This window comes from Poecilia formosa, unplaced genomic scaffold (genome assembly GCF_000485575.1).
Source record: "Poecilia formosa unplaced genomic scaffold, Poecilia_formosa-5.1.2 Scaffold93, whole genome shotgun sequence".
Classification (NCBI taxonomy): Eukaryota; Metazoa; Chordata; class Actinopteri; order Cyprinodontiformes; family Poeciliidae; genus Poecilia; species Poecilia formosa.
Genome location: NW_006800032.1, coordinates 921,412 through 938,318, shown reverse-complemented (window position 1 = coordinate 938,318; position 16,907 = coordinate 921,412). Strand labels below are relative to the sequence as shown.

The 16,907-nt window shown below is 39.5% G+C and overlaps 1 protein-coding gene across 5 annotated transcripts in view; it reads left to right on the top strand.

Annotated features, from left to right (window-relative positions):
* Positions 1 to 8,314, top strand: part of LOC103142097 (voltage-dependent T-type calcium channel subunit alpha-1H-like) — a 37,175-nt gene extending 28,861 nt beyond the window's left edge. For all 5 annotated transcript variants that reach the window (XM_016674283.1, XM_007557970.2, XM_007557971.2 and 2 more), the window contains 9 exons: positions 309 to 471; positions 731 to 882; positions 974 to 1,083; positions 1,176 to 1,309; positions 1,393 to 1,451; positions 3,012 to 3,090; positions 6,021 to 6,142; positions 6,832 to 6,990; positions 7,996 to 8,314. In XM_016674283.1, coding sequence (XP_016529769.1) covers positions 309 to 471; positions 731 to 882; positions 974 to 1,083; positions 1,176 to 1,309; positions 1,393 to 1,451; positions 3,012 to 3,090; positions 6,021 to 6,142; positions 6,832 to 6,990; positions 7,996 to 8,085 — 1,068 coding nt within the window. In that variant the 3' untranslated portion in view covers positions 8,086 to 8,314. The remainder of the gene's footprint in view (positions 1 to 308; positions 472 to 730; positions 883 to 973; positions 1,084 to 1,175; positions 1,310 to 1,392; positions 1,452 to 3,011; positions 3,091 to 6,020; positions 6,143 to 6,831; positions 6,991 to 7,995) is intronic.
* The last annotated feature ends 8,593 nt before the right edge of the window (positions 8,315 to 16,907 follow it).

Sequence of the window (16,907 nt, the reverse complement as noted above, 5' to 3'; positions counted from 1 at the left end):
CAAAAGAGTCGAAGCTCCCCTCTCTTCCCCCGTCACACGCGTCATTTCAACCAGACAGCCATTTGTAATCCATAGGGGTGGCGCAGAAAATGTTTGGAAACCACTGGGGAGTCGCAGAAGAAAAAGTTTGGGAACCACTGGGTTAAGTCATCCTCAGCCTGAATAAGTTTGTTTTCGAGCAAAGCAATATTCCTACAATTTGTGGTGTTTTTGAGAGAGAAAATGTATTGCACCAACATCAAGCATGCAGGCACAGAGACTCCAGTGGGAGGAACATAGATGTTTTCTGTGTATGTGTTTGTTCTCAGCCTATTCCCAACCACAACCTGTGGATGCTTCTCTACTTCATCTCGTTCATCCTGATGAGCTTTATACTGCTTGACATGTTCATTGGGGTGATGGTGGAGACGTTCCACAAATGCCAACGGGAGCAGCGGATAGCTCATAAACCCAAGTCAAGGCCGCCCTCTGGTAAGACTGGTTATGATCTGGCTTGTCTATGGTGAAAACAAACATCTCTACAAGCTAAAGACAAGAATGTCTTTAGCTGATTGCAAATGTAAGAATGTAAGCGAAAACCATGTATGATTTTCCTTCCACATTGCAATTCTACTCTTCTTTGTTGATACAGAAATACACTGAAGTTTGCAGTTGTAAAATTAGCAAATGTGTATACTTTTGTAAGGCACTGCAGGTGTCGTGACGCACGTATCTTTTAAATGTATTCCAGTGGCCGAAGATGAGGCGTTTTTCCTTAAGTATTCCACTACACGTCGAAGAATACATTCCGTGTGTACCAGTCCTGCCCTGGAATACTCCATTACGATCTGCATCTTCATCAGCATGTTTGTGATGGGAGCAGAGCACTTCCAGCAGCCTAAGGTAAACACCCTCACACAGGCTGAAACAAACCGAAAGATTAGCTCGTTTCAGCTCTCGGGCAAGAGATTGAGCAAGTTGTATCTTTGTTCAGTATATATCAGTTCTTTTAGAGTGGGTCTTCTACATCTTAACCCTCTTGCTGGTCATTGAAATCATTCTGAAGCTCGTCGCATTTGGCATTGTGAGGTACCTGAAAGATAGGTAAGAGACCTTCTCTCTCGCTGCTTCTCTTTTCTGCTCTAGTTTTTCCCAAGCCCTGTGGGTCCCTAATCTGTCTTATTGTATGTGTTTAGCTGGAACATGCTGGACATTTTTGTCGTCCTGGTTTCTCTAATCAGCGTTATTGTGGGCCAAGTGAAGTTCCAGGAGAAGATCCCAATCAATATGGGCATCTTCCGTGTTGTGAGAGTCCTCAGACTTGCACAAGGTACAAAACCAAACACCGAGGTGAAATGTGTTGTGGTTAGTCTCGGACTGCGCCTCCTGAGAGTTTCTGTTGTTTCTGTTTAGTTCTCAAGACCACAAAGATCAAAGTTTTGCTCAAAACCATCATCAGGACTCTGTCACAGGTGAAACACACACTGTGGTATCTTGGATTTGAACAAAAAAAAAAAATCCTTTTAATATGAAATGTTCCAAAATAAATATATTTTTAATTCCCTACACAAAGTAGTTTCACACCTTAATAATTTGATCCAAAACAAAATTTAAGAAAGGGAAACCAAAACAAAAGGCTTTCAGGAACGTTTCATAATTTGCTCACCTTTGGTTATAACTCTTAACATAACTCTCAAAGGATTAAGATTTTTCTTTGCATGACAAAAACTGGATGTAGTTGTGATATTGGTGTCCACACATTCTTAAAAAGTCTTAAATTCACATACATATGATGAAGGCCTTAAAATGTCTTAAAGTCATAAAATAAAAATGAAAATTGACCTTAAATACATTAATCACAACTCTTAAATTTTGTCATGACAAAATTATTTAATCTCATATGTGTAGTTTTATGTAGAAGTGGGACTTAAAAGTTTTATCACAATGTTTTGTGGTACTATTGTGATGATGCTAAAGGTGACAATAAGAACTGTTTGTTACTGTTTCTTAGGTAATTGAATGGCAGCAATCATAATCTCACAAGCACAAATACTTCTTTTATGCCCATTTGTAAAACACATCTTTAGGACACCAGTGTGATTTGTATCCCTAAAATCCACATAGTAACTGCATATGAGTATATTTTAACATTTATTGATATTTAGTGATACACCGGTATTGAACAAACAGTGAAAATTGTAAATGTAACAGTCCCAACAATATGGACAACTCTAAGGGTTTTAAACATTCATTTGAATTAATTATGACAACAGTAAATCAAAATCTTATGAAAAGAAATTAAGATGAATGGTAAATGCCCGCCCCTGGTTTTAGGACTTATCTGTCAGGAAGAAGTTTAAGTCTATCTAGCTGCTAATGTACTCTTGCTAGCTAGCAAGCTAGCTCCTTTTCATGTATCATGGGTGAAAGACTCGGCACATGTGGAGCGATGAATGACAGTGACAGGCAAAAGTTTTCGCCACTCAGGGTGAAGCCCAACATATGGGACAAAAGTTGAACATTTTTCAATTTTCTTGTGTCGCATAACATTGCCGCATATTCAAGTCAAGTTCAAACCAGTTACAGTAAAAGCCACAGACTTTGTCCAGTTTTCTGTGTGGCCTGGGGAGTCTTACAAAGACTGCAAAATTATGAGTAAAGCAGAGACGGATTAGGCTAAATCTACAATGGGTACGGAAAGTATTCAGACCCCTTTATGTTTTTCACTCTGTTTCATTGCAGCCATTTGCTAAAATCAAAAAAGTTCATACTAATTCTCATTAATGTACACTCGGCATCCCATCTTGACAGAAAAAAAATATGTAGAAAGTTTTACAAATTAATCAAAATAGAAAAACTGAAATATCACACATGGTCTATTTGATATTTACCATGTGTGGAAAATGATGAATAAAATTCCACTGAAATACTGTCTTTGCTATTAAAGGCACCAAACATTGTGTTTTAAATTTCCTGCTTCTGCACTGTGCAAATTTCATGACCTGCACATTTAACCTGCTCTTTGATTTCAGGTCGGAAACATCAGCCTCTTGTTCATGTTTTTCTTCTTCATCTATGCTGCGCTTGGAGTAGAGCTCTTTGGCAACATCGGTTAGTCCCTCTACCACCCACTAAACAAAAAAATGGGCTGCCCAGGAGGTTGGTAATCGGTGTACGGTTCGTTTTTTGGTTTTTCCGTTTCGAAGCAAGATCGCAAAACGAAAAATTATTATTAGATAACAGAAACGTTTGTTTCTGTCTTTAAAACCTAAATGAAAATGTGAAATGTTCCACAGTTGAAATACAACTGTGAAAGACTCACACAGAGAGAAAGTACCTATTAGAAAGTTTATCTGACAACTAAAAATTCTTTGGCGCTTGGACCCCGGCAGAAGATGTGGTGTGATTATCCTGAGGATGAACTGCTCAGGATAAGGACTAGAGATGTCTTACCCCAGGGCTTGGGCACTGGTGGGGGAGAGGATGCCAATGGTCTGTAGGGATAATGAAAAAGTTAAGAGCTGAAGGTGAAGAAGGGTTGGAGGTGGGTTGAAGCTCAACCAAGGAGCAGGCGTAGACAGGAAACAGGGCCTTATGAATGGAGTAACGCCTGGTGATTGGAGGAGATGAGAAGAGGGACAGAGCACAACATAAGGTGGCAGTACAGATGAAATTAAAAAAAACAAAATAAAATATTCAGTTGTTTTTTAATATATATCGATACCAGAAATGACGGAAGTCGCCAAAGAAGATGAGTGTACAGGTGATTATTACGCTTTCTAATCTTAACTGCTTTCTTGTAATATTACATCAGTTTTGCTTAAGGTAGTATCATGAGATGCTGATGAAGTGTGTCGACTCCCTCTAAATAACCACTCCAACTGTGACCAAGGAAGACCAGAATCGACCCCAAAATTGCACCCCAGGCAAGGAGCAACATCAATGGTTTGCTAACAGCTTTTCCTGTGTTATTGACCCAGAAATGCTAAAGCAGATCAGTGACTGAGGCCCATTGGAGGCAGTTCATAGTGCATGATGGTGGCCAATCTGAAAGCCTTTATTGGCCTTTTATATTTGAAAAAAAAAAACAGGGAGTAAAAAATATGGACATGGAGAATATCTGGAAAAATTGGACTTCCAGTTTTTCGTAGAAACGATGCCCAGAAATAAATTCAAATGAATCCTGATACTTCCCTGTTTTGATAATAATTGCAGAAGACGTTTCGTGAACACGTTGTGGACAACTGTACATCGCTCGTTATTGACCCTGTGCAGCTTCGTCGCCTAACCAGGTTGAGACACCATGATGGACCTCGGACGTGAAGGGCGGGACCATTGAACGGAGCGACTGAGATCGTTTTCCCAAGTTGTTGTTGCTTGTGCTACTCCAACTAATTTGTCAGTGGAAGCAGCGCACCTAGTTGCAGCTAACCCATCGATATTTGCAAAAGTTGGAAGCAGCTGTCTGACTTTGACAAGCTTTGCAGGTGTTAACTAGCGCATAGGTTGTTTTGACTTCTGTCATGGCGGAGTGATCCGCTTTCTGAAGAGCGTTGCGTCACCTGCTGAGGATCAACGGCACTGATTGCAAATGGCATTTTATTTTCAGACAAACAAGAGCAGCAAGATGTCTTTTGGGGCGAGAACGTCTGTGCGACTGAATAGCTGACTTTATTTGCAATCATCTGATTTAGGTTATTGATATGTACAATTTAATGTCCACCAATAGTTACTTGCTAAGCTCAAGAGGAAGAACTTTTATGACATCGAGGTGATACAGTGACAGTGTGAGCTGCTCACGGCAGATTTTGCTCACCATGGTGTGATAGGAGATCTAATTGGTTTACAGGCTGTTCCAAATTGATATGTAATTGGAAAAATGAACCACAAAGCATCGATGAGTCAGTATTTTTAACTACACCGATTGCCGAGGAGGAACTCTGCAAGGTAGGCACAGATTACTTAGTGCTAGCCAGTGCTAGCTACCACACTGTTTGAAGCCAGAAAAAAGAAAAGCCTACCTTTCAACCAATGCTGCCCTCTTTCCCCGTACTTTGAGTCCTCTTCATTTAAGTTTCTCCACACTGTGCTTCTTTATCGACGAATATTTAAACAAAGTTCCCGGGATGTCCTCACCTTCCAATGTTTACACCCTGTTCAGATGGCGCCGTTCTGTTTGTGATTTGTTTGTCCACAGGAAGCACTAGGTCCAGAAAAGCGGCAGTAAAAATAAAACAGCTGATATCTGCAGCAGATGTCACAAAGCTATGTGTGGGTGTTGGAATGACCAAAACTGTTTCTAGAGCCAAGTAAAAGCTGGAATCCTCCTGTAGATATATGCACTTATAAAATTTTAATCTCAAATATGGTTGGACCATTAAAATATATTTTTTTTGTGTCTTTTTTGTTTAGTTTTGGAATTGTTTTCTCATTTAAGAAAAAAGAAACAAAAAAGAACATGCAAATGTTTGTTTTGTTTTGAAGCGGAGGAACCAAAGAATGAACCTTGCGCAGATTGTTGGAATTGTAAAATTCATGTCATTTTACACATGAAGTTCAGTTTATATCACTTCAGTTCATTTATATTGCACCAATTCACAACAGATATTACCTCTTTGCACTTTACAAGACAAACGCATCCAGTTTCTGTACAGAAACATGTAGTCCGTTTCACAAGCCTCTTGTACAGGCAGATTTAATTACATACAGTCCAACTCCATCCTAGTTATAAGTCAAGTTTAGTTTTATTGCTGTACTTGACGAAAAGCATTTGGTAGCTAAACTACAGGGATAGCTCAGGGTAGGCTAAGCCACTCTAACTTTAAATTGTATTAAAAAGGAAAGTTTTAAGCCTAGTCTTTAAAGTAGACGGTATGTCTGCTTTATGGACTAAAACTGATGACTCTGGACTCTACTAAATGACTCTGATGCTCCTCTCAACCTGACTGAAACTCTTCAAACTGATCATTACTGTGTAAATGCTCACAATAGTTTAGACAGGATTTTTTTTGAGGAACTTTGTTTGTCTCTGTGTTGATCAGCATGCTCCATAGACTTCCCTTGCCTCGGCCTGCACCGCCTCAGCGACTTCAACAACTTCATGCTGGCCTTACTGACGCTGTACAAAGTCAGCACAGGAGATAACTGGAGCGGCATCCTGAAGGTACGTATGAACGCCGTGACTTATTAAATAATGACGTGAGAAAACTGGCTTCTCACGGTAAGAAAGAGCCTTTCTCTAGATAACCATCGAGGAAATCTATCAATACATTTCAGATAGTTGGGTCACCCAACTAGAATGAGATCAGCAGCACATGAGTAATGTTTGACGCAGGCAACTCGTCAGTATCCTCCATTCCCATTTGTCGCATATTTGAGACATTGTTAAACTATATTTATGTACATTTATGTTCAAAACGAGTCTATGAAGTTTTTGTTTTTTTTGCACAGTCAAGTTATTTTGGCCTTCCTATTTATATGACTTGATGTTCAAATTTTTAAAAATATATTCAAAAATACTTTATTGATCCCAAAGGAAAATTAAATGTAGTTGTACCGTGTATTAGAGTGATCGTAGATGGTGATGGGAACAACAGTTTGCATTCCAAATTGTGTTCTCCGTGTTGATTTGTGGTTTTGGCACTAAAACATAGTAACGTTGATAAAAAGTGGCATACGCCCATCAACCGTCTAAGAGTTTATCTGTCTGCACAACTGCCAAATGGACACACAGTGGGAGTAGAACATTCCCACTATTGAATTATTAATATGTGTAATGTTTCTGCATTTATTGAATTTTGCTATTTATAACCCTAGAAAATACAAAATAAAGTTGCCATCTCTGCCTTGCAGGACACGATGCCAGGGTGCTTGCCTAATGACGAAACGTGTAACCCCTACCTGACCTATGCTTCTCCCATCTTCTTCACCTCCTTCGTCATCACGGTCCAGTTTGTTCTCGTGAACTTGGTGGTGGCAGTAATCATGCAGGCACTGGATGACAGCAAGAAGGTAAAGTTGCCAATTGTGAACAAACATAAACTGTAACTGATCTGTATGCTTAGGCCTTTTGTCCATTTAGTAGACCCATGTGTGCCTGACCCTCTCATGCAGAACATAGGTGCACTCATGCATGTCTTCATGTCTGTGCACTGGTGTATCTCCATGTCAGAACAGGAACGGGGCAAACCAAACTGTTCCTACAGATTCGAGAGCATAAATTGTCCTAAGTGTCTCTACATTCTAAAACATTAAGAGTTTGTTTCACTAGAACCAAGTGACTGAGTCTGACTCCTAGGCTGCGTTTACACTGCAGCCTGAAGTGACCCAATTCCAACTATATTTTTTATTTTGACGTAATGTGATCTGTATCCGGATCTTTTCATGACAGACTGAACAGCTCAGGTCAGAGTCTTTTCGAATGCAATTCAAATGTGACCTAACGTCCAGGTCGCATTCATCCGACCTGAATGTCACTGACACTCAACAAATGTCACTGTTCTGCGTCCTGATACGCGCAAGCAGGAAGAAAAACAACAACCATGATGGACTATATGTCGGCTCCGGTCAGACAACAACTTCAAAATCGTAAGCTACGCTCCGCCGTTGGCATCCATGTTTACTTCCGAGCACTTCTTCTTCTTTATGGCTGTTGGCTCGCTCTCTATGTTTGACGTTACGGCGCCCTCTACGCGCATCCGGGACAATTTCAGGTAATTTGCAGTTCAGACTGGAGAAAACATGAGTGAACGACCCCGCCAAAAAAAAAAAAAAAAATCAGGTTTGATAAAAAATCAGAATTGGGTCACTTCAGGCTGCAGTGCGAACGCAGCCCTAAAACCAGTCAGTCCACTCTGTAATCTTACATGAAACGCTGTAATTTTACAGCGGTTCTAACAGCCGATAGAATTTACAACAAAACTACCATTTTGTTGTACTTAAAATATATAAATATATGTTTGATGTCCAACTTTGAAATTTAAACATGGAAACGCTTGATGTTTCTTTCTGTAAAAGGAAGGAAATGGGGAAACACAGATGAAAATGATTGTACTTCTCAGCGATCCTTCGGTGCCCGGAGAACACATCGGGGAGGACAGCGACTAAACTCAGAGAAACCGCCATATTCTCTTTGTATTGTTTCAGCATCTGTTTTAATGTTAAAACACAGTTTTAAGGATGTTCTTGCCTTGTTTCTGTATGAACTATACAATGTTTATACTTTTTATGTCCGTTTTTACTCAAGTGTACATAGAGATGTCAAATGTGCTGAAGAATTGTACAAACGCATGTTAAATTATTGAATAAATGTATTTGCTTAATTTTGAAACGGTAATCTATATTTTTTAATTACATGCATTTTTCATACATATTCATTAAATTGTGTACTGTTTATTCATAAATGGAATTTCATTATTTATTTAGATTTTTTTATGTGATATTGTATAAAACAAGCTGAGGTGGTTAAGTGAAGTCAGCAGAATGTTCCAATTTTTTTTATCCGATTGTCAGAACAGCTTATAGAATAATCATTCACTAAAATAATTGCTATATCTTTGCCCTATGTGTGAAAATAGAGTAAAATAATGCTTACTTTGTGCTTAAATTAGGACCATTTTAAATTGAGACAAGCATCAAAAGAGCGATGATCAAAACTGGAAGGATTATTTAATATTTAGATTATTTTAAACGGCTTTGGGAGCCTCTGTGGTAAAGTGAAGCACATGAAGCAAATGACTGAATCAGGGCGACGGCATGAGGAAGGGCAGCGCCTGCACATGACAGACCTGCTTTAACTCACCCTGGATTTAAATCATTAGTTTTAACAGATTTGGAAATGGAAAGATTTGATATCTAGTTTAGGAATACAGAGAAACTCAAACAATACAAACAATAAAATCTGAAAGAGGGAGCTTTTAAAATATAGCAAATGACTAACTGGGAAGGAATAACTTGGCACATTTACCGTATTTTTCCGACTATAGCCGGTGCGACTTTTCTGTGGATTTTTCTCCAACCACCAGGGGGCTCTTTAGCAGGAAGTGAATCATTGGAAGTCAAACTTGGAAATCAAAGAAGAAAGTGTTGGATTTTTATTTAGAACAAGCACATGTTAGCAGCAGGCACGACGGAGAAATGTCTTCAAACTCGTACCCGCTCATCATGGAAACAAGATTAAGTTTATATGACGCCGCCTTTAAGTTGAAGGCCATCGATCTGGCCAGGGGAGCATCTACATACTTTCTGAGGTGAACATGTCATCGGCACCCCAATGACATAAACTTGGACAATTCATCTTTAATTAAAGTATTGATAATAATAAATGTACATATGTGTGAATAAATTGCTGCCTACAGGGCAATTAAAATGAATGAAACAAAAAACAGGGCAATATTTCATCATTTAACATATCAGTGAGCCAAAGAGCCACTTCTGTTGGTCTGTGTCTAGAACAGCCTGTGGGCTGCAGGTCTGAAAAGGCAGACTGACATAAACCTTTTAAAACAACGGAAACAATTTCGGTATTCTGATTATTGAAATTTAAAAGTGCTGTGTTGTTCCATCACCACCATTTCATACAGGGGAGATAGCGTTAACATCACCGGCGTTAACGCTATAAAATGAACGCCCTCTATCGTTGTATCACCCATGGAGGGATTTCTTTATTTAAATGGGTTCATTTTTCAGAGGGACACACAGTGAGGGTATCGTGATTTTAGTAATTACATGCTTATAAGCGATTTTCTGTTAGCCTTCCATGGAAGCGGGCAGCCCCAAAAACGGAAATAAAACACTTAAGTTGCTGCTTTGACATAATCACAGAACTGCCAAAACATATGTAAAAAAATCCTCAATAAAACATAAAATATTAGAAAATCAGACAGCAGACAAAGTGAATCACAACGTCATCAGCCGGTGAGACGCTGAACTGATGCGGTGAAGCTACCAGTAGCAGCAGAGCGGAGCTGCGCCAAGAAGCTACAAACACTGAATAGAAGGAGAGCTGCCATCGATACAGTTGCAGCCAATCATGGTTTAATGTTACACAATACAGTTTTACCAGTTTCTCAAAGTCTAAACTGGCATTGTTGTGCATTTAAGGTGTAAAGTTTACCTTCGACCAAACGCCCCCCAAAGGCATCCCAGCGTCCCCCTTTTGTAAAATTTTCCACCAGCGCCCCCTGCTGTCCTCTGAATGCCCCGCGGTGTTTCGGAGATTGTTACCTCTTCAGAGATTAGCTGGTGGGTAGAGATCACTGTTTCAATCAAATGAATGTCCCTCATGATGGAGGCTATCTGATCCCCAACTGTTTCTGGGGTAGAAACCTGTTGCTGCTCACGGTTCCTCCAGAAACTTTGTCATTTTTGAGGTTTTCCCATTCAGACACAACTTTCTCCGCTGCCTTTCTCTTGTTTTTACGTTTAGAGTTCTTTGATGGTTTTTTTCTCGTCTTGACGGTCCCCACTTTGTTGTGGTGTGGAGACCGTTTCTTCAAACAGAATAATCATCAGCTAAATACAAGCTAAACGTGCACCAACTGCAGTTTTCTGTCCGATTGTCGATCTTTAAACAGCTTGATTTTTTTTTTCCCATTTGAAATGTTGCTAAATTTAGGTGGAGCTGTCAGTCAAACCTTTCTCATGGCAGAGCAAAAGAGGACAATGGCAAATTTTTAGACCTTTACCGAGACAGGTTTGGTGGATAAGATCAGCTTCAGGGGTAAGTATTGGGCGATCACCTAACCCACAAAATTAAGAAAATCGGGCTGATTTATCGGCTGGCCAAACATCAGATAAATGTTGGGAAACTGTCAGTTTACACAGGAAAGTTTAACACTGGATGAATTTAAAAATGATCAAGAGGTTTTTGGGGGGTTTTTTGCGGTGGTATGAATACCTTAGTAAAAAATAAGCTAATTATCTCCAATTATATCCGTTTTGAGGCTTTAATCTCCAACATAGCCAACATTTACAAATTTCCGAAAGAAAAATGTGTTCTCTGAAGCTCCAGAGTAAAAAACCAAGAAGCTCCTTCTCAGAACAAAGCTGGAAGCAAACGGCCTGTCTGCACTCCTTTAACGATGCAGCGAACACGGAAACTACAGGGAGGCACTGGAGCCTCTTAAGGTGGAGGAGAGCGCCACAGATAAATAATGTAAAGCCTCACAAAGTGAGACATGGTTCCTGCCAAATCAACATGACTTTATTCAATAGCTGGCTGTGTCAACATCTTTGCCCTTCCATATACGTCTCCCTCTGCAACGCCTTCTCTCTAACGCAGCACGGCAGAGACAGAGAGAGGCTGAGATTAAAGAGCCCCGAGGAGAGAGGAAGGCTGCGTTAATGAGCAGAGAGACGACGGGTAAGCCTTGGTAGCAAACATCTTACCCCCATGCTTCTCTGTCTGCCTGTGTGGTAACATTTAGGAGCGTCAATAAATCATTCAGCAATCATTTTGAGAGGGGTTTGAGGGGCCAGGGGGGGGAACGAAGGAGCAACTGTAAACGCAAAAGCTCTTCACAAGCAACATGGTTTACACTGAGAACAAAAAATATCATAGAAATATACAAATAGATGTGTTTATTTTGTTGGTCATTTCAGAACCAGCCAGTGAAAAGCTCAAAATCTGTTGTGAGAAAACAAAACATGAAAATAACTTAAAAACAAACAAACAAAAAGATTTTGAGGTTTAGTGCCGTCCTGTTAGACGCGTAATTCTGGCTGGTGTTTATAAAGATTTCCAAGGTTTACAAAAAAGGTGAAATTTAGATGTAATCTGTATATTTAGTTACAAATGAAGACCCCAGAGCCTAAGAAAAGAAAAAAAAAAACATTTTGTTCTTTTAATTTATTTTTAGTTATTTGTATTTTTTCTTGTTGAGGAGAAACTAAACACATGTTCCTAATCATCCTCAAAGTCACATGTTTTCATACTGCAGTTTTTCCTTCCACCCAACTTTCCAAAGCCCTGTCCTTTTGTACCTTTCCTTTAATTCTACAGCTTGTAAGTGTCAATTTGGCGTTCATTCTCTTAGGCGTTAAGGTCATAACATGGTCATATTGTCATATTTATAGATTTTTAATTGTATTCTTGTGTTATGGCAAGTTTTTAAAAAAAAAAAACATTTTGTTATTCAGCAGAAATCACAATCCTCAAAATGAAGAGCAATGAAAGCTTGCCACTAAATTGAACTTGCACCTCTACAATGCGGTGACCGACGGTTTTTGCTTTTCTTGCTTGAGATGTTAATTGTTTATTTATTGTTAAAATAACATTCAAGAGGGGGTTGGGGGGGGGAAGTGTGGCAAGAAACAGATCTGTCTAGAGGATGACGCCTCACATTTCCAATTTAATTCAATTACCTCAAAGCAGCACCGAAACCCAGGATGTGAGAACTGGCTTCATGGCTGGACTTTCAGCAATTAGTGTTTAATAATGAGAGCTATTTGCACTAAGGACAGTAAGTGTCTCTGAAGTCCTGAGGGGGAGCCCTGGGCTCTCTGCTCTTCTGACAAGTTAATAGTCATGATCACACCGTGCTAGGCTGGCAATTAAAATACGGGTGAACAGAAGCTATTAAAAGGCAAACATCACCACCATGTGGCCAGGAGCTCAATAAACTGATTCAGAAAACAAAGAGTGTTTTTTATATCCATGTTTTATCTATACACTGATGAAAAGTGACAGGGAGGAATGTCTGTTAAAATCAGCCGCTTGTCTCAATTCGATTCTGACACACTGTAAAACACAGTTTTATCACGCTGAAGGTGTTGAGGGTGAGGTCAATATGGCTTTAAAACCACGAGACCCTTTGGAGACACCCCCCCCTCTTGAGACGTCTCCGACTATGTCTCAGATCTGCCGACATCCAATTGACAAGAAACCAGACGCAGCTCAACGACGGCCTGAAAGCGTTGAACAGCTGATGGAGATCCGCTAAGAGGCGGTTTCATCATTTTGGGTCAGAGGGGCGCTCATCCGCAGCCTTGAGCCGAATGGGTTTAACAACACATACTTTCCTGGGATGTGAGAGATGAAGTCAAACATTGATTTCTTTCTCCCTCCCCCCTCCCTTCCTCTCTCTCCTCGCCTCTCATCTTCATCTGTCTTTAAGCTTCAAACCGGAGCAGAGGACGGCTGCTCGTGGTGTAAAATGCACTTCTAATTTATCCCAACGCCACATGCTGCGAATTAACCAACTCGTTAGTCAACAGCCATAAAAATTCCCAGCCCTTTGCTACGTTACACGGATCACCGGGGGCTTAATCGAGTGTTGAGGAGGAAGTTTGAAACGGAATTTTATTCTTTATTCAGCTAATGTAAAAAAATTTAAAAAAAAAACCAGCAACAACAAAAAAATACAACAATCCCACTATTGTGGCGTTTCCATTAAATAAGGAAGTAAATGAGTGCGAATAAGCTGGTTCACATGATGTAATTACAAATGATGGCAGTGACGGATGTAGTGACAAAATCTTTTTGGTGAAAAACGTGAATTTATTTGCCGTTTATGGTTAATGAGCTACTGAGACAAAATGATGCATTCAACGCTTTTCGTTCCACCAAATTCTCTTGCCTGGACAGTTTGACAGAGGAAAGCCCACAGCACAAAGGGGAATGGGAGTTTTACTCTGTTCCTACCTGCATTTTTTTTTTTTATGATGATGCAGAAACTAAGGCAACTGCAAACCAGTCTAAGCCGGGGAAGTGTAAAAGCCTCCCACCAGTGCAGGTTACTGTGACCTGAAGTTGTCAGGAAGAGGCTGAAGATATGCATGTGTTGTGATTCATAGAGAAAACTTTGCGTGGGTTGTTGCTAGGCTAAAGACGAGTACCCAAAGCAGACACTGCTCTGGGTACTTGGATTTAGAGTTTATGAAGGAATATAGAATCAGTAACATGTACAAAACAAAAAGTGAAGAAATGTGAAGCTATGTGAAATAACTTCACACATCTTTGAGAACAAAACCCAGACACACTGATCGGGCAAATCTGACATTCTGTAATTAGATATTTCAATTCAGTAAAGATGGCTCTGCCCCAACGCTGCATCAGTGCCAATAGTTGTTTTGTTTTTAAAGCAGCATCTGACAGTTCAAATTTTCCACCTCATAATTATGTGCCGCTTTGAAATATGTTTCTATTAAGACCCAATAAAACGTATTGAAGTTGTAAGCTCACAAAATGGGAACAAATTTAAGGTTTTTTTTTTTTATCATTTAATTCCATGAGGTTCAAGTGAAGTCTGAGGTTTTGTGATCTACAGGCGAAAATACATTCAGTTGTTTACAAGTAGGTTTCAACTCCATATTTATTCTTAATCAGTGGTTAAAATGTTCAGTTAATTACAGGGTCTGTACTTGATTACTTGAAAACTGCATATCAGCAAATTGAGCAACATTTTTAATTCAAACACCCTTTTTTGTTGCTAAATTATTGAACAAATGGGCATATAAGTTCAACAACAAAGGTTTTGTTCTGTTTTTAGCCTATTAAGATTATTCAACCGTCAGATTGAAGTGCTATTATACTCTTTCAGCTTTCAGGAACTGTCGATTATTCATGGACCGTATTCAGAAATGTGGACTGTGGTCGCCGAGATTAGCATCGGGGGCTAATTATGCTGCAACATGTTTAGCATTGAGATGCTATTTTAGGCCTGTACAGGTTGGGTAATAGGCTAACTACTCTTAGCACATTTTGAACACAACAATAGTCTTCTCCACTGTCCAATCAGATTATTTTTTGAAGCTAAAATTGATCCTCTTCGAGCCAAGAGAAGCAGCCATGTCCTCCAGTATTGTTGTTGTGTTTCAGATTTTCTGCCGTACCAGAAACGCGTGAATACAAAGGTTCCGTCAGGAAACGACCATAATTATGTAGCAGGCTCATTGCTGCTACATAGACACTGAATTTTACGTTTCCTTCATCTGTAACACATTATCCTCATAATTACAAGAAAAGGTTGTTTGAAATCGTCCACGCTCTGACTAATGAACGTATAGAAATACGAGTTCCGCCTTACCGTTCCGATATGTCGTTATCATGCGGCCACTGAGCCGTGTCCTCTCAAACCAAGCCCTAAATAAATAGAAAAGTGCATTTGTCTCTGTTCATCAAAGAGGTGCCAACACTACACTCGCCAAGAGACACGTCGAAATTGAAGCAGCCACAGCAAATCTCTGTGACGCGAGAGAGCGGGGCTTTCAGGTGAAGACAGCTGTCACCCTGATCTACAGCCCCCAGCAGGCTCAGTAATGCGGCCAAATTGCCCTGAGCTGCTGGAAATGATGCAGTCATTGTGGAGGAAATTGGAAATCAATTCTTGTCATCTCTGAACATAACTCCCCTCTTAGCAGAGCCACGGCTCATATATATTTGCGCAAAGCTACGGCAGCTCAGATGAAGACGCCATTGTGCTGTGAACGTGGAAGTGGACGTGAGCAAGACGAGAGGAAGAGCGTGGGAAACCAAAATGTCAGTTTGTGACATTTTGTCACAAACTGACTTTCAGGCGCCGTGTGAGGGACCGGACTCAAACAAGGACAAAAAATGTTCAAAGTAGAAAAAGGCTTCAATTGAATTCTTCAAAAAATCATCAACAAAGCATAAAAATTTAAAGCAAGAATAAATCAAAAGATAAATAACAAATTTGGATCCAAATTAACTGAGGTCAACTGAACTCTAACTAAACACAAACAAAACTGACCTACCAAACAAAGAACAAAGGCTGCTTAAATAGGAGTGGAGTAACCCAAATCTACCACAGGAGGGATGTCTGACCAAACAAAAGAACAAATAAATACAAAATTAACTAAAGCATTCTATAAACAAATAAAGCAAAAATAACTTTAACTTAGCACAAACAATAAGTGAATATTTAAGTGACAAAATTAAATAAAAACTTGAAGTCTCCCTCTTCAGTCTTTCAGAAATTTGTAGATGGTTTACTCCAGGTTCCTCCACCAGCTGGTTCCTATAAGTGGCACCTCAAACAAAAACAAGTATAAACCATTCGGACAGACATTCACTAAAGTGTGCACCCATGAGAAAATATATGTCTAAATGAAATAAACTATACTAATAAAGAAATCAATACTAATACTATGTGGTGGTGGTAAGGGCATCCACCACACGCCGTTACTCTTTGAAATGTTCCGTTTGGTCACAATAAGCTTCAAGTACCTTATTAGGATACCTTATAATTGTAAAGTAGAAGGAAAGTGACACAATCTAATGAAGAAACAATCAAATAATAATAATAATAATAATAATACTCATTCTACAGACTCGTTTCTTCAGCCAGAGCTTGGAGGTAAATTCAGGAGCAGCGTCTCGTTGAAACAAGAAACTTCCTCGTTTCAGCGAGACGATTTAATGACAAAGTTTCTGGTTAAAATGAGGCGAGTCGTTAAAACAAAAAAAAAGTTTCCCTTTTTAACTAGATATAAAATCAAGGTCCTCTGACTGGTTATGACTTGTTAAAAACTTGTTTCTTCTGGACGACATTTAAAAATCCCAGTAGTTGTTGCCGTTTTACTGTTACCACCTTTCTTGTTTAAAGGAGAATGTATTTTGTTTTTAATGAGATTGAAATCTCATTAGAATGAGTTTCTTTTTTGTTTTTAGTTTTGTAGAAATGAGAACATTTTCTCTTTTTAGCTATTTTTGCATCACGAGAAAGTTTTCTAGTTTAAACAAGATTGCCGCTCGTGAATTAATTTCTAAGCTCTGGCAGTTTAATGCCTCCGCAGCATTCAGCCCCCTTTAGTCAGAAACCCCTAAATAAAGTCTACTATTAAAAGCATTGACCCCCTTCTGTATGTTTTATAAATGTAGCAGTCTTTGAAGGAGAACTTTAGTGAGCGAACAGCTTCATGCGAGACGTTCTGTCATCTAGACTACAAATCTGAGGCGACCATCCATG